This window comes from Staurois parvus, unplaced genomic scaffold, assembly GCF_062004578.1.
Source record: "Staurois parvus isolate SC_StPar_1 unplaced genomic scaffold, SC_StPar_1.0 ptg000548l, whole genome shotgun sequence".
Classification (NCBI taxonomy): Eukaryota; Metazoa; Chordata; class Amphibia; order Anura; family Ranidae; genus Staurois; species Staurois parvus.
Genome location: NW_028318344.1, coordinates 17838 through 42711, shown reverse-complemented (window position 1 = coordinate 42711; position 24874 = coordinate 17838). Strand labels below are relative to the sequence as shown.

The window sequence follows — 24874 nt, the reverse complement described above, 5'->3', positions numbered from 1 at the left end:
TACAGTTGCCAGCAGCTTTGTTAAAAAGGCTTTAAGACAAAACAGGTGTAAAATGATTTTAATAACCTCACATCATCTTTTGGATTAGAGGTGGCTTACCTCCCTTCTTGTGTCCCTAACCAGATGGTGGCACCTCTGCCATGGTCCTGACCCTCCTCTTCACAGGCTTCAGTCTCTTTTAAACATTCTAATCTGAAGGCTGCACAGGAATAGAAAGAGTGGGTCAAAATCACTTACACAGTATGCATAAGCACCAGTTCTCAACATAAGAACTACCATTCCTAAAGTGGTTCTAAAGCCAAAAGGTTTTGTACCTTAATGTATCACCTTCCACTAGTTACTCCCTCCACCCCGACCCTAAATACTTACCTATATATAGTCCTATATTGATCCAGCATTGTGCCCATCCACAACAGTGCCAGGGCCAGGCCACACTGTGTGATGTGTACCTTTGGATGCACAAAGTCTGGCTCGGGAGTGAGCTTGCACATGTGCCCCCATAAGAAGAGGCTTCCTATGGTAGCACACGGAGAAGAGGAGGAGCAAAGACTGCAAACAGGGGACCCCAGAAGAGGAGGTTCAGGGCCGCTCTGTGCAATACCGTTGCACAGAGCACGTAAGTATAGCATATTTGATAGTAAAAGATATATATAGCCTTTACAACCACTTTAAGCCTATGGCACAGTGCACAGGGGGTGATTTCTACACTTTATAGTTACACACAACTATCACTCTAGCAAAAATCACCCAAGTGTGCATACTTTAAAACTGTAGTCTTACAACAGCTGGAAAATAAGAGTTAATCCTGCTATAAGAGGGAGATATTGACATGACTAAGGTTTGGCAAGCAATTTAACATTGTCTTAACATGTTATACCCGTATTCAGGGTGTAACATTTTACATGCTAGTGCTGCAGCTGTCCCATGCCCCCCTGAGTCCTCGCAGCGACAGCAGACCGGGGATCCTCTCCCCGTGTCTGCTGTCACAATTCAAAAAAGATGTGGCCATGCGGAGCTCCACCCACCCAGCTGCATCACTTATTCACAGCATTCTGTGAAAGAAAAACTACAAGTCCCTTCAACCTTTGCGGCTGTCGGCTTGTAGTTCTCAATGAACTACCGCAGAGCTGTTGAGCGCTGTGGTAGTTCATTCTCTCTCCATGTCTATGTACATCTGCCTGCTTGTATGAGGTATGAGCACAAAGATATACAGACAGGTCTGTAGGAGAACTGCATGGCACCCATGATCAGCTGGTCGCATGTGCAATGTTTTCTAGGCACCTAGTAAAAAAAAAAAAAGATATATATTTTTTTACCTGCAAAAAGATATGCATTTATTATTTATTTTTCAAATGTGAGCTTATTCTTTAAGTTGACATTAAATTAAAACTGAACTGTGGGATACGAAACAATACTTTCAAAATATAAGAAGCATGTGTATTCTGACTTGATTCTACTTTGCATTTTTACCAGATGTGTGCTTTAACCACTTGCCTATCGGGCACTTATACCCCCTTCCTGCCCAGGTCAAGTTTCAGCTTTCAGCGCTGTCGCACTATGAGTGACAATTGTGCGGTCATGCAACACCGCACCCATATTACATTTTTATAATTTTTTTTTCACACAAATAGGGCTTTCTTTTGGTGGTATGAACTCACCGCTGGGTGTTTTATTTTTTGCACTATAAACAAAAAAAAAAAAAGTAAAACTTCTGAAAAATAAAATTTACTTTGTTTCTATTATAAAATTTTGCAAACAGGTAATTTTTCTTCTTTACTGATGTGCGTTGATGAGGCTGCACTGATAGGCAGCACTGACGGGCACTGATATGCAACACTGATGGGCACTGATGGGTGGCACCGACTGATGGCACTGACTGGTGTCACTGCTGGGCAGTACTGATGGGTGGCACTGATAGGCAGCACTGACAGGCACTGATAGGCGGCACTGATGAGCTGGCACTGATAGGCACTGATAGGCGGCACTGATGGGTAGAACCGATTGATGGCACTGACTGGCAGCACTGCTGGGTACTGACTGGTGTCACTGCTGGGCAGCACTGATGGGTGGCACTGATAGGCAGCACTGACGGGCACTGATGAACTGGCACTGATATGCAACAATGATGGGCACTGATAGGCGGCACTGATGGCTGGAACCAACTCATGGCACTGACTGGCAGCACAGCTGGGTACTGACTTGTGTCACTGCTGGGCAGAACTGATGGGCACTTGTGGGCGGCACTTCTGGGCAGAGATGGGCGGCACTGGTGGGTGGCACTGCTGGGCACAGGTGGGCAGCACTGCTGGGCACTGGTCATCAGGGCACTGATCATAAGTGCCCTGATGAACGGTGCTGATCCCTGCTCTGACAGTTGCAGTACTTTCCACGTGCTGAGACAGCGTGAGCAAAGTGCAGCCAATAACCGGCAACTGTATTTACCGGTGTCATTGGACGTGGCTGATCACGGGGTAAAAGGCCGCTTTGATTGGACTTTTACCACATGACGTGATCAGCTGTGTCCATAGGACACAGCGATCACAGAGATCACCAGGTGCGCACCCCGGGGGTGCACAGGAGGGCGCGTTCTGGGAGAACTTCATATGACGCCCTCCCAGAACTGGCCGGCTGCAGTGAAGAGGTCATTTGTCTATCTGTGGTTGGCAAGTGGTTAATCAAGTGTGAAACTTTGCCTCTGTGCAGGAGCTACATGTTATAAACACCAATCACTTTTGCTCTCTTTGTGCAGGGTGACTGGTCTTGTATCTGCCCCTCCTATAGTTTACTACAGGGAGCCTGTAATGTGAAGCCCTGCTGGGTCGGTCCCACAGCTCTGCTCTCTGTACAGACTATGTGGAGCAAAGGATGGTGCCACTACTACCTTTATATGGCAATACATGGGTTTGTAAAGGTGTTTGGTGCACACAAAGTGGATTTAAATACTCTGTGGTTATATGGGAATATATTTAATTGAAAGTTTGTGTGCCCTTAGTTTAGCATTAAGTCAAAAAGAGCATACATTTAAAATGTATAAAAAATAAAATAAACCTGAATACCTGGCACGCTGGTTACACAAAGGACATGGCTATTGTGAATCATAAACTGATCCATGACATGGTTCGAGGAGTTAGCATCGATCACCATGACTTCACTGACAGAGTGTGTACCTGAGCATATCCACACTAAGCTGGGGTGTACAGCCTGCAGATGAGAACACACAACAATATAAATTGGATACCCAGAAAACTACTACAAAAAGAATCTCCTGCCATAGAAGAGACTGTCACATGGTAGAACAAGTTAGTATGCAAAGACTACATAATGAGGGGGAGGTGTTTGTAGTCCAAATCAGTCAAGGAGCTACCCCTCCATAGATACAGTACAGTGAGATATCTGTATCACCCTAGGACAGGATCAACAGAAGATAAAGAATAAAAAGCCTAACAAAAAAAAAACAAATGAAGCCACTACATAGGAAGCTATAAGCTACATTATTTTGGTTAAGGTTTAAATAAGCAGCACATTCACTGGAAAAATAAAATTCACACGGATGGCTATTGATATCAAACCATTACATCTTTGTTTTCTTTGCTTGCTGGCTTGATTGCAGGTGCTCCTGTGGCACACCAGAGCTGTAATAAAAGTGAAAAAAAAAAAAAATCATAAAGCTCTTTCTATTTAAATGTTTCCGTACATATGATCTGACACTTTCACAGGCAAAAGAAAATTTTTATCTATTAATCCGTTAAAGTGGAAAAAGAAACTGTAAAAGCCTCACACAAAATAAAGGAAGTCATGGTTTCACTTCAGCCAGTTTCCCCTTGGGTCCACAGGCCACAGTTATTTTTACCAGACTATTGCATATCTGGTTACCAGAACTGAAAAGTTCATCTTGCCTGTCTTTGCTGTAATGCAGCCTTATAAAAATATTAGGAGTAGCAGAGAAATGGATACATGCCTAGTTCTCCTTCCTGGCCTAGATCTCTCATCTAGAACATAACTTACAATCCCTTAAAGCTAAGCTCCAGTCAAATCTACAAAAGTAAAAAAGTCAGCAACTACAAAAACTGTAGATCCGGACTACTAAAAAACAGCCAATAACCTGTCCCACGATCTAGTGGTATACTCACCGCAGCTAGCTTCACCAGCTGTCCCCTCTCCCTGGAACCTTAAAGCGGAGTTCCACCCAACAGGGGAAATTCCGCTTTATAGACTGGTTCCCCACTCCACCTTAAGGGTTGGCATTTGGGGAGCGGGGGGGTACCCAGATTTGACAGGCACCTGCCCTCACTTTCGCTGCTATTGCCTAGGCGATCAGAAGCGAAAGTTGTCCTCCTACCCTCCCTCCCTGTAGTCTTGTGGGACATGTGATAGGTCCCAGAAGACGACGGGGCCATTCAGGAAGCAGATGTGCAGTGGGCACCCGGCTGTGAAGCCACAAGCTGTCACAGCCGGGTGCCCACACTGAAGATGCCGGCGCCTGGAAAACAGGACAGCCGGTGAAACGGGCTGCGGCAGGGGCAACGCAGGTTTGTGGGACAGGTGAGTGGCTGTTTACTAAAAGTCAGCAGCTACAGTTTTTTTTACAGAGTGAGTGTAACTCTGCTTTAAGTGTGGGCACCTGGCTGTGACAGCTTGCAGCTGGGTTCCCACTGCACATACGCGAGTAGCGTTGCGCCTTGTGATTATTCCAATGGCTTTCTGGGACCTGTCATGTGCCCCAGTGTCTCTGACACTTGGGGATGGAAACATCTGCTTCCGATCACCTAGGTGATCACAGAGGAAGTGGGAACATGAACCTGTCAAAATCGGCACCTTCTTTATCCTCCAAGGCCCCCCAAAGGTGCCAATTCCCCACAAGGAGTGGGGGACCAGTACTTAAAGCAGAATTTCCCCTTCTGGGTGGAGCTCCACTTTAAAAGACCTTTAGAAAGAGTAAAAAAAGACAGAAAATAATCTTTTTTTTTTCTAACTCATCAGAAAATTTGATTTCTTTTGTGTGTGTTTTTGTTTGTCCATACAATTGTTGTGGTATTTAGAGCACACTTGCTGTATAAAATGTTCTTTTACCATGAAGAGCACATATTTCAAGTATATATTAACCACTTCCCATCTGGTCCATGTATATAAACGGCCGGTCAGGAGCAGCGCAGAAGTGGGTGGCCGTTTATAAACGTCTCCCAGCTTCCCTGCCTGTGCCGCTTCTTAGGAGCGTGCAGCACTGCGATCCGGTGCCCGCTGTGTCCGGGGGACACAGCGGAACAATCGATCGTTGTACGGGACCTCTGTGTGAGGTCCCAATCATGTGATCACTGCTTGGCAAATCAGTGATCACATGAATAGTAGTAAACAAGATGTCACTTCCTGCTTACTACTAGTGAAATCTGTGAATGATCACAGAGGTCACATGGTACAAGGCTACTCACAAAAGCCTTGTACCATGTGACAAGCTGTGACCAATCACAGCTCTCACAGTATTTCTCAATGGCTGCAAGAATTCACTTGACAGCACTATTTGTACTGATTGGCACTTTATTTTCTCTTTATATACCTTTGATTACGCAAGGTGACCTATTTATATATTTATATCATATTTACTATTTCGCCTTTATTATTAATAAGACTGTGCATTTATAGCGCTGCACTTTCATATATACAATATATTGCCCAATTGTTTGATAAAATATAAAAGATGAGTAAATAGAGTAAGTAGATACCAAACATGACATTCTTTAAAATTGCACATGCCGATGCAATGGCAACAAAGTACAGAAATTTTTATTATCAATAGGCAACGCTTTAAAAGCCTTTACAAGTCACCAATTTATATGTACACAGGAAGTCTACTGCTAGAATTACTGCCCTCGATCTGACAATCACGACGATATCCCACATGCATGGTACAACTGCTGTTTACATACTGGCACAGGGTCAGCGCTGCACACAGGAGGAAAAGGGTGTTTTTTTTTTTTTGTTTTTTTTTAGTTGTTTTTACACTCTCTTTTTTCTTTTTAATCACTTTTATTGCTATCACAGGGAATGAAAATATCTCCTCTGACTGCGATAGGCAATGACAGGTATTCTTTTTAGAGAAATCTGGGGTCTATTAGACTCTACATATCTCCTCTGCCCTTACATCATCTGATCTAACCAGGATCGGTGTGATTGGATGCTTTCCCAATTTACAAATGGCGCTGTTTATATCCTGCGAAACTGAAGTGATGAAATGCTCATAGCTTCTGATTTCTTAGACTATAGAGCAGGGGCGGACTGACAACTCATGGGGACCCGGGGCAATAGGGGATCATGGGGCCCCTGTGTCCTTGCCCACACTCAAAAAAAAGTCTATAAAAAAAGTACCAGGGGCATTTCATGGGGCCCCCTACTGACCCCAGAGCCATTCTGGTCTGTGATCAGCTGTATGGTTAGCCAGAGAATCTGCTGGCTGCATTCTCGGATTCCCCTGTGGCCCAAGAAAACAGTGGAAGGGGGGGGGGCATGTCCCTTCCCACTGCTCCTAAAGACAATTCAGCAGCTAATTGGTTACTAGAATTGCTTTTATGTGAAAGCCGACCACTGCCAGCTGAAAAGAGAATGATACCAGGATGATGCCTATAGCTGCAGGCATCATCCCGGTATAACCACTCAAAGTCCAGCGACATACCAGTACATTGCTGGTCGATGTTGGGCATATATGTAACAGCAGAGAACTCGGGCATATGATGAATCGGGTCTGTGGACCAATATGACCGCATTTCATTCTTTTTTGTAATGCCCATGTTGAATGTAAGTCCCAAAAAAGTTTTACATTCAGAAACCGTGATAGGTTTCCATGCAAATTGTCTGGCAAGAGCAGAATTTGGGTGGGTGGCGATGTATTGTTGTGCATATAAATTGCGTTGGCCCACCATCAATTGGTACAAATCTTCTGTGAAAAACAGTGGAAGGGCTAAACTCTAGTGCTGGCAGTGAACAGGGCTGATTGCGCTAGCACTGCGTTTTTGGGGACACTATACAAAGAAGGCACTAGTATAGTTCTGTTCATGATCATTATATTGATCTGTACAAACACTATACTAGTAATGGGGATGATCAGCAACCTATAGTGTGAGTGCGATAGTGTGCGGGCAATCTAACGCTAGCTGACCCTAGATGGGTGGGGCGCTTACTGACCCTGACGTTATCTAATGTTGCTAGCGGGGGGCGCAGGCACGTTCACACCCCAAAATAGGAAGCGACAAAAGATTACATCACTTTGCCAAGAGCTGGGGGCAGTGATCAGGGTTTTTTTTTTTTTTACACTTTGCTTTGCAGGAGAAATAAAGATAATTTCTCCTGCAATGCAAAGCTTGCGGTCATGAACCTAACGCATTCATGAACTATCATGAATGAGTTAGTTTTTTGACAGCTCAAGATAGTGATCTGTGATTGGCTGGTCACATGGTAAAGGGTGCTGTGATTGGCCCCATGTATCATGTGACAGCTGTGGGCCAATCACAGCTGTCACATAATACATAGTGATCACATGATCACTGGGATCTGCATTCCGCTGTGGGGGGGGAGGGGGGGAGCGCAACGCCCCCCTGTATTAGTACAGCCAGAGCGACGTACGGGTGTGTTGCTTTGCCCGTAGCTGCTGCCCAGCCGCAGTCCATTGCAGGCGGGCGGGCAGACGGGAAGCGGTTAAAGCAGGGTTTCATATTATTACAGAAAAGGGTAAATAGTTTTTAGAGAATTTTATAACATTTATATAATACAATGTGTAGGCATACATGGATGGATCTAATAATTCAGAAAATTAATAATCAGACCCTCTTTAAAACCTTTTCCAGTCAAAAGGCACACTGGGTCAGCTCTTCATTTATTAGGCTGGGCTAAACTTATAACCTTGGTTCCAGGCATGCACAGGTTCACAGTTTTCATTCAGCGACCTATAATTCTTTAGAGGTATCTTACTTTTGTGCTTGGGTCCTTTTGATCCAAAAGTCTCAGCTGTACTAAAACTGGAACACCACTGGTGTCATTAATTGTTTGCGGATCCCCCTGACAAAAATGGGAAAAAAAACAGATTAATAATAAAAAATGTTAGAGAGTTAACCACAATCTGAGCAGTGATGGCTGGGACATCACGATTAGTTGCTGAAGTATTAGACCCCATTCACACTTGAGCATTTTTCAGCTCGAAGCTCGATGCATAGAAACGCTCAACAAGTAAAATCCCAATACTTCTAATGGCCCCTGTTCACATTTGAGCATTTGGTCACCTGTAGCAAAACGCTTGTCGCTAAAAAAAAGTACTTGCGCTACTCTTCAGGCAGATCTGAGCATAGACTTGAATAAAAAAGCCTGAACAGTGGGAATGAGTGTTTATTTCAAGTGTTTTTTCAAGGGATTTCATCTCAAACAGCAGCTATTTCTATTGGTCACAGCAAAAACTCCTAAATGAAAAATGCCTGAAAAAACGTCTATAATATTTGCAAATCTGCTCAAAAACACCTAAAAAAGCGCTTGAAAAAACACCTGAAAAATGCTCAATGCAGTGTGAATGGAGCCTTAAAGAAATTAACATGTAGCCAGATGCTTGGCTGACAATGAAGAGTGAGAGAAACACTGACTGCAGCTGCTGTCTGTAGGTGCCGCACTGGTTAACAGCTATCCAGGGGTAGCACTACAAACAAATAGCACAGCATTCCATATATAACATTAAACATAAATACATAAACTGTTGGTGGTATAGTTTCTTGATTCTTGGACCAAAAGAAAAATGTAAGTGGCTGAAATGACATCTCTCCTCTAAAAACTTGCCGTTGTTCTGTCCATGCACCAATGACGAGGCACTATTCCTCCCACTGACAACAGCAATGGAGTACTATTCCTCCAACTGATACCAATGATGAGTTGCTATTTCACCCACTGATACCAATGATGAGTTTCTTTTTTACCCACTTACACCAGTGGTGAATCGCTATTTCTCCCACTGATACAAATGGGGCACCACTCCTCCTGCTGACCAACCTTGAGGCCATGTTTATTCTCACTGATGCTGGAACATTTTCTACCCCCACTGGCCACAATTCCCCCCTCCAAAGTCGGAAGGCCTGTAAACTGGCCCTTTGCCAGTCTGGATACCCCTGTTCTACACTAAAGAAAACATTTAGGGGCAGATTTTATGGCATTAGTGTGGTCATACCACTGCTTACACACACACACTTGGACGCGGGTAATTTTTCCCAGGTATTTACCAAAACATATTCAAGCTATAGTTATATAATGGATATGGGCTGAAAGTGCACACTCTCAGGTTTAATTTGAGGGTATGTACATCCAAATTGGAGGAAGGGTTTAGGAATTACAGGTCTTTAAGTGTACCCATCCCCCCTTTTCAAGGGGACAAAAGTAATTGGACAATTGAATCAAAAGACGTTTCATGGCCAGGTGTGGGCTACTCCTTCGTTATTTCTTCATCAATTAAGCAGGTAAAAGGTCTGGAGTTGATTCTAAGTGTAGTATTTGCATTTGGAATCTATTGCTGTGAGCCTACATCATGCGTTCAAAAGAGCTGTCCATGCAAGTGAAACATGCCATTGTAAGGCTTCAAACATGAAACAAATCCATCAGAGAGATAGCAGCAACATTAGGGGTGGCCAAATCAACAGTTTGGTACATTCTGAGGAAAGAAGAATGCACTGGGGAGCTCAGCAACATAAAAAAGGCATAGACGTCCACAGAAGACAACAGTGGTGGATGATTGCAGGATCCTCTCTATGGTAAAGAAAAACCCATTCACAACACTGAGACAAGTGATGGACACTCTCCAGGAGGTGGGCTTATCATTGTCAAAGTCTACAATCAAGAGAAGACTTCACGAGAGCAAATACATAGGGTTCACCACAAGGTACAAACCATTCATAAGCCTGAAGAATAGAAAAGTCAAATTAGGCTTTGCCAAAAAACATCTAAAAAACCAGACCAGTTTTAGAAAAGCATTCTTTGAATGGATGAAACTAAGATTAATCTGTACCAGAATGACAGGAAGAAAAATGTGCGGAGAACAGCTCATGATCCAAAGCACACAACGTCATCTGTAAAACATGGTGGAGGCAGTGTGATGGCATGGGCATGCATGGCTTCCAGTGGCACTGGGTCATTGGGGTTTATTAATGATGTGACAGAAGACAGAAACAGCCAAATTAATTCTGCAGTCTTTAGAGATATACGGTCAGACCAGATTCAGCCAAATGCAGCAAAGTTGATTGGATGGTGCTGCACAGTACAGATGGACAATGATCCAAAACACACTGCAAAAGCAACCCAGGAGCTCTTGAAGGAAAAGAAGTGGAATATTCTGCAATGGCCGAATCAGTCACCTGATCTCAACCCAATTGAGCATGCATTTCACTTGCTGAAGGCAAAACTAAAGGCAAAAAGACCCACAAACAAAGAACAACTGAACACAGCTGCAGTTAAGAGCCTGGCAAAGCACCAGAAATGAGAAAACCCAGTCTTTGGTAATGTTCATGGGTTCCAAACTTCAGGCAGTCATTGCCAGTAATAGATTCTCAACAAAATATTAAAAATTAACATTTTATTTATGATTATATTAATTTATCCAATTACATTTTAGCCCCTGAAAATGGAGGGATTGTGTATAAAAATGGTTTCAGTTCCTAAAATTTATATTCAACCCCTTGAATTTAAGCTGAAAGTCTGGACTTCAAATTCATTTGGATTGTTTCTGGTGGCATACAGAGCCAAAAGAATAAAAATTGTGCCTGTGTCAAAGTATATATGGACCTAACACACACACACACACACTTTATTAGCTACACCTGTTCAATTACTTGGTAATGCAAATTGCTAATCAGCCAATCACATGGCCGCAACTCAATGCATTTAGGCATGAAGGTGTGGTGAAGACGACTTGCTGAAGTTCAACCAGAGCATCAGAATGGGGAAGAAAGGGGTGTTAAGAGACTTTCAACTGGCATGGTTGTTGGTGCCAGATGGGGTGGTCAGAATATTTCAAAAACTGCTGGGATTTTTCACGCACAACCATCTCTAGGGTTTACAGAGAATGGTCCGAAAAAGAGAAAATATCCAGTGAATGACAGTTGTGTGGACAAAAAAAAATCCCTTGTTGATGTCAGAAGTCAGAGGAGAATGGACAGACTGGTTGCTGTGACATTCAGATGGTAGGGTCAGAATTTGACGTAAACAACATGAAAGCATGGATCCATCCTGCCTTGTATCAACGGTTCAGGCTGGTGGTGGGGTAATGGGATGGGGAATATTCTATGGCACTAGCAAGGTGTACATAATAAAGTTTTGTTTCGTTTCCTAGCAAGGTAGCATCATCTGTCAAACGCCTCAGTTGTCTGACATTCTTAAGATTTACTTTGATAGATTTTTCCTTCTGTGCATGATATTAAAGTAGTTAAGGTTATTACTATAAATTACACTGATAACAGCAGAAGAGTAGAAGAGGACTGGCAATCAGGGGACATTTTAACTGAACTCTCTCTAAAGGGTTTGAGTCAATTTGCTTGCAAAGATATAATAAAAAACGTGAAATGAGACATACAGATCTCACTGCTATATTGATCAAAGCCAAGACAAGTTATTAAATGAAAATGAACTGTTAATGATCAGTAGACTTCCTATGTTACTGAAACATGAACAGAGAAAGGAAAATGACAGTTTGATCCACATAAAGGTGTGAAGAGACACCCTTTTGATTTCATACTTCCTCTTTGACCAAGATCTTTTCTCCTGAAGAGACGCAATCTGCTTGCTAATAGCAGATCAGAAGAAACTTCAAAGTAACAATGGATACCCATATATCATAAATCACTAGTTGGAACACAGAACAAGTCATTATATTGTTGATTTGATATTTATTTTGTGACAGAGCTGTGCTACATCATGAAGTAAAATGGCAATCGTTTTTGCCTATCGGTATTGGTTTTGAGCAGAGAAAACTGGCTTGGTAGTTTTCTCCAGGTTTCGTAAAGCCTGAATCAGGACCTAGCTTGGAAGATTTGCAGAGTATTAGGTAGGATGAAGTTTCCAACCCTTGGTCCATATTTTGGTGGTGATCAGCACACTGACAGTGCATTTGTGTAGAGCCTTTATGGGTGCCGATTAGAGTTCAGAGCTCCACCCTCGCCAGGAGTCCATAAGGCTGGAAGGGAGCAGCCAGAGGTGTGTATGTATGCTTACAGCGATTGTAAAGTCTTTGGGGAAACAAAAAGAGACCCTACGCCTGACAGAAGAACTGCTAAATTAAGCCAGGAGGCTGGAAGAAACATTTTCAATTTTTTTGTAGCATTGAAAGTGGTGCAGATTCACAGTGGTAAGAATATGCAAGAGTTAAATGCAAAGCCACAGGCCCATTGTGTGAAAAATATGATAATGCAACCTCATCTGGTTAATGAAGTAATGAGAGAAATTAGTAATATGTTTGAAGTGCAGCTACCAGATACTCTGTTTCTCCTTGGATGGATGGGTCAGTGGTGCAAAGATTTAAGCACAGAAAAAAACGATTGTGATATTTGGCAAAAATGGATCATCAATACTACAAAAGGGCTCTGTGTGTAACCATGGGACAGAGACCAATTCTGCTGTTCCAGAAGGAGGAGGCTGCTGAACAGCTTGAGGACAAGGGATATGTGCTGCAGCAGCAATGATCTCAAAAGACAGTCGTCTCCAAACTGTGGCCAGTGGGCTGGATGTGGCCCTTTGCTTTCCTTTATTCGGGCCTTGGGTCACTATTCCTCCCACTAATACAAGGCACTATTTTTCCCACTGATACCAACAATGGGGCACTATTCCTTCCACTGACACCACCAAAGGGTCAGTATTCCCTCCACTGACACCAACAGTGGAGCACTATTGCTCCTACTGACACCAACGATGGGGCACTATTTCCTCCCCTGACACCAACAATGGGGCACCATTCTTCCTATTGACTCCACCGATGGGGCACCATTTCTCCCACTAATAACATTTATGGGGCATTATTCTAACTTCTACTGAACGCAGGAACGATGTCATTTATTTTTACTCCTACTAACCACGGAGCCTGAGGCAATATCTAATGGCCACAGTCTGGCCCACTAAAGTCTGAAGGACAACAATCTGTTCCTTTGGTAAAAAAGTTTGGAGACCCCTGTCATATGAGATGAAAAAAAAACACAATCCTAAAAGAGAAACCAGTAGAAACTGTACGCTTGACCCATGAAAGGGTTAAAAGCAATGAAGTGCTGCAAAACAAAAAGAGGTTGATGAAAACCTGACTGCAGGTAAAAAAAAGTCAGATGTTAGGACATTGCCTGTCATAGTGTCGACTGCCAGTGGGGTTGCTGTACTGTGAAATTGTCACAGGAGATGTCTAAATTCCATTATATGTGTTTTCTCTGCAGACGCTGCCCTGACAAGTGTGGACAAACTGAAGCCTGGAAGTAAAAGAGCCCACGAGTAGTAAATGAGAGGAGTGGAAAGCAGATGGGAGTAATCAAAGTACAAAAATAGAAAGTGGGAAAAAAAAACGAGCCAAGACAGATAAAACAAATGAGGCAGAGCCTAAAACAGAAACTGACTCCATCTAAAAGCCAAAACAGCAAAACAGTCAGAGGTCCTAAACCTGAGGAACATAGCAGCAGTGCTGCTAGAGTAAGCAAGGAGGTTGAATGAAGCCTTTTCAGTTGTATTTTAGCACTGGAAGATGAATCCAGAATATCCCTGTGGAGGTAACTTATGTTGTATCGAAAGAGAACTTTCTTTGAATACAAGTGAACAAGGATGTCATGAAAAGGAAGGTTTGGCAAGTGGCTGTGTCCTTAATGCTATACCATTTGAATCTGGTTCCCTATAAAAACACACACACACACTAGATCAATCTACACAAACACACACACACACAATATGCACATGTATCACACATTATTAAAGGGACAAAAAAAAGATCAAAATTTTTGTTCAACCCTAGTGTTTAACTCAAATATCCAGTAAGCCGCCCTATATTTTAGGGCTGTGTTACAATCATGACCCCTTTTAACTTTTGAGACCTGATCAATAATCACACATTTGAAATAGTTTTTCCTGTGTCCAACCTCTAGAATAGCCTTTATCAAACAGGGTGCCCAGGCACCCTGGGGTGCCTTCAGGATTTCTCAGGGGTGCTCTGGCAGAATTTCTAATTGCCCAAAAATTGCATACAAGCCAGCAGATGGACCAAGCCTGCCTGTTAATTACAAAAACCTACAAGTTTTCATTGTGCACCATTACAACCTTCCAGTTGCCAGTGCCCTAACAACCAATAATGTCATCATTTGATAAGGAGGATGTCAGGCCTCTGTACAGCATCCTTGTTTGCCCCACTCCATCAACACTGGGGTCACATTAGATGAGCGAAGGAGAAAAGCTGAGGGAGAAGAAAAACACTGGAGTCCTAGTCAGTACCAGTGTGCAAAGCTGTATTTGCTTTGGAAGAATATGTTTCCCGTAATGTTGTGTGTCCTACGTTTGTGGATACTGCTACATTATGTAAAACTATTAGTTTACCTTTTTTCCATTTTAGAATGGGGTGCCTCCAGATTGTGCTGAATTTTAAAGGGTGCATTGATTGAAAAAAGGTTGAGAAACACAGCTCTAGAACATGTCAAGAGAGTTCAAACTGTTTGGATCTGACAAAATATCGGTTCCTCTAGTGTGGACTTTTAATACATCATGCGGTGCTTTAATCTTACATTTGTTTTCCAATTGGCTATATCAAAGGTTTAAAAGTACAATTAAAGGCTTCATCAGTCTAAACAAGTCCCAGATCCACGTACTACAGTGCCTTGAAAAAGTATTCATAGCCCTTGAAATTTTCCACATTTTGTCACGTTACAACCAAAAACGTAAATGTTTTTTATTGCGATTTTATGTGATAGACCAACACAAAGTGGCACATAATTGTGAAGTGGAAGGAAAATGATAAATGGTTTTTAAATTTTTTTAAAATATCTGAAAAGTGTGGTGTGCATTTGTATTCATCCGTCCTGAGTCAATACTTTGTAGAACCACCTTTTGCTGTAATTACAGTTGCAAGTCATTTTGGGGATGTCTTTAATAGCTTTGCACATCTAGAGAGTAACATGTATGCCCATTCTGCTTTGAAAAATAGCTCAACTCTGTCAGATTGGATGGAGAGCGTCTGTGAACAGCAAATTTGAAGTCTTAACACAGATTTTCAATTGGATTTAGGTCTGGACTATGACTGCGCCATGCTAAAACATGAATATTCTTTGATCTAAACCAGTGGTCTCCAAACTGCTGCCCTGGGGCCAGATGCGGCCCTTTGCTTGTTTTTATCCGACCCTCGAGGCATTATTCCTCCCACCGCAAGCAACACTGTGGCATAGTTTCTCCCACTGACATCGACAACGGGGCACTATTTTTCCTATTGACAATGATGGGGCACTATTCTCCCATTGATACCAACGATGGGGCACTATTCCTTTCATTGATACTAACGATGGGGCACTATTCCTCCCATTGACACCAACGATGGAGCAGTATTCCTCCTATAGAAACCAGTGATGGGGCACTATTCTCCCATCGATACCAATGATGGCACACTATTCCTTTCATTGATAGTAACGATGGGGAACTATTCCTCCCGGTGATACTAAAGATGAGGCACAATTTCTCCCGTTGATACTACTGATGGGACACTACTCTTCCCCCTAATACCAATGATGGGGCATTGTTTACTCCCACTGACGCCAGGGCATTTTCTTCTCCCATTGGTCACAGTCTGGCTTCCCTAAAGTTTGAAGGACAGTAAACTGGCCCTTTGTTTAGAAGGTTTGGAGACTCCTGATCTAAACCATTCCATAGTAGCTCTGGCTGTATGTTTAGGGTCGTTGTCCTGCTGAAAGGTGAAACTCTGCCCCAGTCTCAAATCTTTTGCAGACTCTTAACAGGTTTTCTTCTAAGATTGCCCTGTATTTAGCTCCATCTATCTTCCCATCAACTGTGACCAGCTTCGCTCTCCCTGCTGAAGAAAAGCATCCCCACAACATGATGCTGCTACCACCATGTTTCACGGTGGGGATGGTGTATACAGGGTGATGTGCAGTGTTGGTTTTCCGCCACACATAGCATTTTGCTTTTAGACCAAAATGATCAATTTTGGTCTTGTCTGACCAGAGTACCTTCTTCCACATGTTTGCTGTGTCCCCCACATAGCTTCTCACAAACCTCAAAACGGGACTTCTTATGGCTTTCTTTCAACAATGGCTTTCTTCTTGCTACTCTTCCATGAAGGCCAAAGTTGTGGAGTGCACGACTAATAGTTGTCCTCTGGACAGATTCTCCTACTTGAGCTGTGGACCTCTGTAACTCCTCCACCTCTTGGCTGCTTCTCTGATTAATGCTCTCCTTGCCCGGCCTGTCAGTTTAGGTTGACGGCCATGTCTTGGTAGGTTTGCAGTTGTGCGATACTCTTTCGATTGATGGATAGAGCACTACTCTGTGAAATGTTCAAAGCTTGGGATATTTTTTCCCTGACCTGTCTGTCGTGTTTCTTTGCCCATAATTTGTTATTTGTTCACTAATGTTCTCTAACCTCTGAAGGCTTCATAGAACAACTGTATTTATACGGATATTAAATTACATACAGGTGGACTCTATTTACTAATTAGGTGATTTCTGAAGGCAATTGGTTCCACTAGATGTTATTAAGGGGTATCAGAGTAAAGAGGGCTGAATACAAATGCACGCCACACTTTTCAGATATTTATTTGTAAAAACATTTTGAAAACCATTTATCATTTTCCTTCCACTTCACAATTATGTGCCACTTTGTGTTGGTCTATCACATAAAATCCCAATAAAATACATTTAAGTTTTTGGCTATAACATGACAAAATGTGGAACATTTCAAGGGGTATGAATACTTGTATGTACAGTTAGGTCCATATATATTTGGACGCAAGCACAATTTTCATACTTTTGGCTCTGTATGCCAGAAATTAAAACAAAACAATCCAAGTGAAATTGAAGTGCAGACTTTCAGGCTTAATTCAAGGTGTTGAACATATCAGTACAAATATCAAGTACTAATTTTAGGAACTGCAACCATTTTTATACACAGTCCCCCCATTTTCAGGGACTCAGATGTAATTGGACAAATGAATATAATCATAAATAAAATGTTAATTTTTAATATTTTGTTGAGAATCCTTTACTGGCAATGACTACCTGAAGTCTGGAACGCGTGGACATTACCAAAGACTGGGTTTCCTCCTTTCCGATGCTTTGCCAGGCTCTAACTGCAGCTATCTTCAGTTGTTCTTTGCGGCCTTTAGTTTTGCCTTCAGCAAGTGAAATGCATGCTCAATTGGGTTGAGATCAGGTGACTGACTTGGCCATTGCAGAATATTCCACTTCTTTTCCTTCAAAAGCTCCTGGGTTGCTTTGCAGTGTGTTTTGGATCACTGTCCATATGTACTGTGAAGCGCCATCCAATCAACTTTGCTGCATTTGGCTGAATCTGGGCTGACGGTATATCTCTAAACACTGCAGAATTCATTTGGCTGCTTCTGTCTTCTGGTCACATCATCAATAAACCACAATGACCCAGTGCCACGGAAAGCCATGCATGCCCATGCCATTCACATTGCCTCCAACATGTTTTACAGATGACGTTGTGTGCTTTGGGTCATGAGCTGTTCCAAGCCTTCTCCACACATTTTTTTTTCCATCATTCTGGTACAGATTAATCTTAGTTTCATCTGTCCAAAGAATGCTTTTCCAGACTGGTCTGGCTTTTTTGGCAAAGTCTAATCTGGCTTTTCTGTTCTTCAGGCTTATGAATGGTTTGTACCTTGTGGTGAACCCTCTGTATTTGCTCTCGTGAAGTCTTCTCTTGATTGTAGACTTTGGTAATGATACACCCACCTCCTGGAGAGTGTCCTTTACTTATCTGGATGTTGTGAATGAGTTTTTCTTTACCATAGAGAGGATCCTGCGATCATCCGCCACTGTTGTCTTCCATGGACGTCCATGCCTTTTTATGTTGCTGAGCTCACCAGTGTGTTCTTCTTTCCTCAGAATGCACCAAACTGTTGGCCACTCCTAATGTTGCTGCTGTCTCTCTGATGGATTTTTTTAAATTTTTGAAGCCTTACAATGGCCTGTTTCACTTGCATGGACAGCTCTTTTGAACGCATGATGTAGGTTCACAGCAATAGATTCCAAATGCAAATACCACAATAAGAATCAACTCCAGACCTTTTACCTGCTTAATTGATGAAGAAATAACAAAGGAGTAGCCTACTCCTGGCCATGAAACAGCTTTTGATTCAATTGTCCAATTAGTTTTGGTCCCTTGAAAAAGGGGGGATGGCTACTCTTAAGAGTTGTAATTCCTAAACCCTTCCTTCAATTTGCATGTATATACCCTCAAATTAATCCTGAGAGTGTGCACTTTCAGCCCATATCCACTATATAACTATAGCTTGAATATGTTTTGGTAAATACCTGAAAAAAATCTAAAATTGTGCCTGTGTCCAAATATATATGGCCATAGCATTACTTTAAGGAAGGTTATAATACAGCAGCTGTTAAAAAATCTGAGTAATGAGAACCTAATATAAGGCTACTAAAAACATCACAGTAAACAGTGAAAAGAGTGGTATTGTCTGTTTTGGCATCTTGTAGTACCTTAAAAACATGCAATGTAGAGTCTAAGTACCTTGTTTGCTACAGGTGGAGGAAGACTCCAGCCATGAATTTGCGCTCTCCCATACTCCTTCCAGATGTGCGAGCGAATCTGACGGTAATGTTCATGTTTCTTGCTTCGCAATGGTACAGCATCATCATCACTAATGAGAGTAAAAAACGTTTGTAGCTTGGAGCCATCAACTTTAAACATTGATATGAGCCAATAACACCATGAAGGTCTTTTCACTCTGCAAGCTTGACATGAAGGAAGTGTGGCAAGTATGATCTCTGTAGGCCTGAGTTGTCACTAAATCTGGTACCACCAAAGTAGAGGCTCCCTCTGGTGCCCAGATGTACTTTTTAATGCTTAAAATGTTTTAATCGACCTTGGGGAAACCCTTAATCTTGAACACAGAATTTACAGATGCTCTATCTTCTGCATCTTCTCAAATTTAAAGTGGAACTTTAGTCAGAATATTAAGTCCTGCTAGATCACTTCAGGTTGGCCCCTTTTTGCAGGTATAGCTATGTAAAACACTAAAAAAAGTGTCTATACTGTTTAAAATCCAGTAATACACTGTCTCACCCTGCTCTGCACATGCATTTTTAGTCACTGATGAATTTCTAGAGGCCTATCTGCTGACAGCCTTAAAGTGTAATTAAAACCTCCTATCCTTTACAGCCAAAGAAGCTGCTTCTGTCTGATCTACAACTGCCATGGTGCTTTACATGTGTTCAGTTATGACTCCAACTTTGATGGTTTGACAGTTCGGTTGAGGACACAAGCAAACGTGACAGTTAGCAATTACGGCATTCCAGGAATGTAACTTTTTTTGAAAGTTAAAATCAATGGGTTTGGTTCCGCTTTATGATTTACTGCTGGTCAGGGGCTCTGGGCATCAGCAAAATGGAAAGCTCCAGCAAGAAGAAACAGGCGCAACACTGGAGGCAATTTACAGCACACACTAATTTTGGTAGCATAATTATTAATGTAGAATGTACACTGCACAAATTGGGCAACAATGATATGACCCCAAAACAGGAATGGTTTTACAGGTGTAGGTCACTGACATTTTATTCCCTACTCATCCTGACTGTTTTTCACTAGTTTTGCATTTGGCTAGGGTCAGTGTCACTATTGGCAGTATGAAGCAATATCTGGACCCTACAGAGGTTGCACAGGCAGTCCATCACCTCCAGGATGGCACATCAATACATGCCATTTCCAGAAGGTTTGCTGTGTCTCCCAAAACAGTCCCAAGAGCATGGAGGAGATTCCAGGAGACAAGCAGTTACTCTAGGAGAGCTGGACAGGGCCATAGAAGGTCCTTAGCCCATCAGCAGGACCGGTATCTGCTCCTTTGCGCAAGGAGGAACAGGATGAGCACTGCCAGAGCCCTACAAAATGACTTCCAGCAGGCCACTGGTGTGAATGTTTCTGACCAAACAATCAGAAAAAAACTTTATGAGGGTGGCTTGAGGGCCCGACGTCCTCTAGTGGGCCTTGTGCTCAGTGTCCGGCACCATAGAGCTCGACTGGCATTTGCCATTGAACACCAGAATTGGTAGGTCTGCCTCTGGCGTCCTGTACTTTTCACAGTTGAGAGCAGGTTCACCCTGTGCACATGTGACAGACGTGAAGGGGTCTGGAGAAGTCGTGGAGAACATTATGCTGCCTGTAACATCATTCAGCATGACTGTTTTGGTGGTGGATTAGTGATGGTCTGGGAGGCATATCCATGGAAAGACACACAAACCTCTACAAGCTAGACAATAGCACCCTGACTGCCATTAGGTATCGGGATGAAATCCTTAGACCCACTGTCAGACCCTACGCTGGTGCAGTGAGTCCTGGGTTCCTCCTGGTGCATGACAATGCCAGTCTCACGTGACAAGAGTATGCAGGCAGTTCCTGGAGGATGAAGGAATTGATACCATTGAATGGCCCCCCACGCTTGCCTGTCCTAAATCCAAAAGAACACCTCTGGAATATCGTTTCGGTCAATCCAACAGCGCCAGGTTGCACCTCAGAATGTCCAGGAGCTCGGTGATGCCCTGGTCCAGATCTGGGAATAAATACCCCAGGACACCATCCGTTATCTCATTAGGAGCATGCCCTGACGTTGTCAGGCATGCATACAAGCATGTGCGGGCCATACAAACTACTAAGTACCATTTTGAGTTGCTGCAATGAAATTTCGGCAAAATGGACTCACCTGCTGCATAATTTTTTCATTTTGAGTTTTGGGGTGTCTTTGAATTCAGTCCTCTGTAGGTTGATAATTTTAATTTCCTTCAAACGATGGGGCATCCTTACATTCCTAACACATTACCCAGTCCATGTCAGTATAGGTATCCAGCATGATATTTTTCCCTATTGAGATCTGATGTGTTTTCAAAGCGTTCCTTTATTTTTTTTGAGCAGTGTACATTCCTTGCTAAAGAACGTTATTATTTAGTAAGTTGTTATAGGTAAAGGTCTGCTTCAAGCCCCACCCACAGAGGATTTAACAGGCGTATGTTAGAGTTTTTATAAGCCATTGAGACTTTTGCTGCAGATTATTAACAACATAGTTGGAGTGTAGCTGTCAGTTGGGGCCTCTGAATATATTGTGCCTGGGATTGACAAGCTACTTGAGACACAGAAAACAGTATGAGGATTAACAAAGCTACCTAAAGTGGTTGTAAACTCTTCCTTACACCCAGTGAAGTGATTGGCTTCAGGTGATACATAGAGACTAAACAAATCCTCCTATGTACGTTGTACCTGTTTATCTGCAGCTGTCTGTCCCCTATATCCATTCAAAGTGCAGAATTACATGGGATTTGTCAGCTTTGAAAATCAGGAGGCGGACAGCTGAAGTTACACCAGTGAAGAGAGCTCTGAGAGCTTATTGGAGGGAAGGGAAGGGAAGGGACCCCCCCCCCCCCTTCACACAGCACACAGGAATAGAGCTGAGGCTGTAAATCAAAGCCTGTCCATCCTCCCTCAATATTTTTCTCTTGGTGTCAAGAAAATTCATCAGAAGTGACTGATGCTTATAGCAGACAGAAATGACACTTAGTACTCTGGAATGAGACAATCAAACACTATATAGGGATATGCTTTTGTTCATATTTCATGCCAGAGGTTTACAACCACTTTAAATGTATTGCAAGATGGCTAGACTTTGAAACTATTATTAATTTGAACAATTATGAGATGACACATTTTCTTGAGTGCCCGTTCACATATATGAGGATTGGATGCACTTTAAACCACATCCAATCTGCATGACATGTGCAAAAACATTGCTTCCTATGGTGCCTGTTCACATATGTCCGGTGCACTGGCGGTGCAGATTAAGTGTGGTTTTAAAAAGAGCCGTGTCCGATTTCTGAGCAGTGCGGTCAGGTTCAGGTGCGGATTACAGGATATTGACATCTATGGGAACCGTTTCTAAATCGCATTTGTGTGAACAAGATAAGATCCTGCACTAATCCTGATAATCCTGACGTAAACCTGTGAACAAGTACTGTATCAGTTAGATGTGAAAGCTAAGCTTCAATCCGCACCGCACATTTGTGAATCAGCTCTTAACATTTCACATCAAACACTTCTCAGTCCCACTAAGAATATCTAGGTGTGGGGGATTTGCCATAGAATTCTAGTGGTTTGAAAAGGATATTAAGTTGAGTCTGATTTATACAATGAAATCACATTTCTCAACTCTGCCAGTCTATTTTTAGTGAGATGCCCTTTATGAATGCAAGTATGAAAGTGACAGAATGTGCTCGGTTTTTCATCTGAACTGCCAGTAGAGGGCAGGTGACGCAGCACTGAAAAGGATAGATTACATGCAGTCATACCCTAAACCAGTGTTTCTTAACTCCAGTCCTCATGGACCCCCAACAGGTCATGTTTTCAGGATTTCCCTCAGATGAAACAGCTGTGGTAATTACTAAGGCAGTGAAACTGATCAAATCACCTGTGCAAAATAATGGAAATCCTGAAAACATGACCTGTTGGGGGTCCATGAGGACTGGAGTTGAGAAACACTGCCCTAAACACACTCCACCACAAGAGAAAAATCTATTGCAGATAGGAATCTATTTAATAAAAAAAAAATTATGTTCACTTTAACACAAATAATTGCTACAACTAAAACACAATATAATACTGAACTAAAGCAAGATACTCACTCTGTATGTGAGGGGCTGTGTGTGCGAAAACTGACAGACTGGTTCCGTGCAGCGCTGTTTATCTGACCGACGGAGTACACAGCGGATGCAGAGCGCGTTCTGTGCAGAGAGGTGGGTGGAGTTGGTGGTGGCGTTACGGCTTTTCCTGGTGGACTGCTGGATGAGCTAAATAATCTGTCAAATCTGAGTAAAAAGAAACAATACAAACCAAATAATGTTGAGAGAGGTTTCACGCTTCGGTATATTTAGCATAGCTATCTAAAACCCTGTTGGGTAAGAAATATGAAAGTGGCCATTGCCAAGTTGTTTTTGAAAGCTGTAATAAAATACCCTTCATTTCCTTTTCATAGGAAATACCATAATTTTCTAAACTACATTACTTTGACTTTTATAGGGATTATTTATATATTTTAACCAGGCTGGAGAAAATCTCTCTCCATCTTGATCATCTTTGTGAAATCATCTCTATTCCCACCTAAAAGGAATTTCCCTGTGTTTGACTGGCAGCTCTATGTAACGCAATAACGCCTGATTGGCTGACTATGCAGGTTCTACTTCTCTAAGTCTTAAAGGAGAAGTTCACTTGTTCAAAACAAATAATAAATGCACATTTTTTGAAGGTAAAAAAAAGTGCATTTACTATTTTTTTTTTAGGAGACTGGAAAGCATTGCACTAGCGATCAGCAGATCGCTGGTGCCATGCAGGACTCCTGCAGACTGTCAGTGTGAGCTATCAGGCAGCTGAGCGGGTAGGCAGTTTCACACGGACAGGAAGAATTAATAAACTACCAGAGCTCTTAACAGCACCGTAGTAGCTCATTGAGAACTGCAAGCCGGCTGCCGCAAAGGCTGTTGGGACTTGTAGTTTCACATTCATAGAACTCTGAATAAATTACACGTCCAGGCAGGCGGAGCGTTTCTTTTAAAATTGTGACAGCTAGCAAGGAGAGAAGATCCCCTGCTAACTGTCAACGGGGATGGGGGGGCTAACATGTTACATGTACACTATGAATATGGGTGTAACATGTTACAAAAGGTGAATGCTGCTGGTCAAAGAATTGCAACAAAATGACAATGACAAATTCAGGTGTTTATGACAACCGTTTAGAAATCCATCTAATTTATTTCCCTAAGTTTAAAAAAAAAAAAATAGCATTAAAAATGTGTTTGATTATCTGCTTTAAATAATTAATTTCTGTAAACATTTGACACATACACTTTCCAGAAAGAGGATTTTTTCATCTGTACAGCCTGAACTTCCTTGGAGGCCCTGAAATAAAATGAAATACAAATACTGCTCAGTAAGTTTAATAAATCAAAGGAATGTTGCAATGAAAAAACAGCATTTTCTACATTGTTGCTACATTACACTGCTATCATCACTTTATCCTAAATAAGCGGCAGAAAGATAGATTTCCTAACTGTTTTATTTGACTCAAAGGATTTTGTGGTGCTTGCGAATGTTTGTGATGGTGTGCCCTTTGGACAGTAGTGGAAGCCTCTTATTGTCCTGTCGTCTAAATATTCCTCCGTATAAAACAAAACCAAAACACGAATTCACAATAAGACAGTAATTTTGAAATAGATTTCTTATTTTTTTCAGTTATGATCAATTATCTTTGCATCTAGAAAGTTACATTCTCTGCATCAAAGTTAAAAAACCCTTCTATTCAGCTCCCCACCGCCCCCTTCCCCCAAATAATTACCTGAAGCCAATCCAGCACTGTGCCAGAGAGCAGCAGCACTGCTCTCTCTCTCTCTCTCTCTCTCTCTCTCTCTCTCTCTCTCTCTTTCCTCATTTGACATGGAGGCATGCTGTCAAAATCCTGTGAGGAGGGAGTGGGTCTGAGCCTCGCTGTGTGTGTCAATAGATGCACACAGCCTGGCTCTGGATCCAGCCCGCATGAGTGCACCACTAATAAGCTGCTTGCTAAGGGGCACTCAGAAGGGAGGGGGAGTCGAGAGAGCCAGTTGGGGACCC

At 42.4% G+C, this 24874-nt stretch overlaps 1 protein-coding gene across 1 annotated transcript in view; it reads right to left on the bottom strand.

Annotated features, from left to right (window-relative positions):
- The window catches only part of LOC149451108 (C-Jun-amino-terminal kinase-interacting protein 4-like), a gene marked incomplete at its 5' end in the record, with an annotated part of 69545 nt that overhangs the window by 29284 nt on the left and 15387 nt on the right, over positions 1-24874 (bottom strand). Inside the window, 7 exons of the mRNA XM_089690934.1 lie at positions 100-199; positions 3057-3201; positions 3576-3632; positions 7957-8043; positions 18743-18872; positions 22894-23076; positions 24110-24163. Coding sequence (XP_089547060.1) covers positions 100-199; positions 3057-3201; positions 3576-3632; positions 7957-8043; positions 18743-18872; positions 22894-23076; positions 24110-24163 — 756 coding nt within the window. The remainder of the gene's footprint in view (positions 1-99; positions 200-3056; positions 3202-3575; positions 3633-7956; positions 8044-18742; positions 18873-22893; positions 23077-24109; positions 24164-24874) is intronic.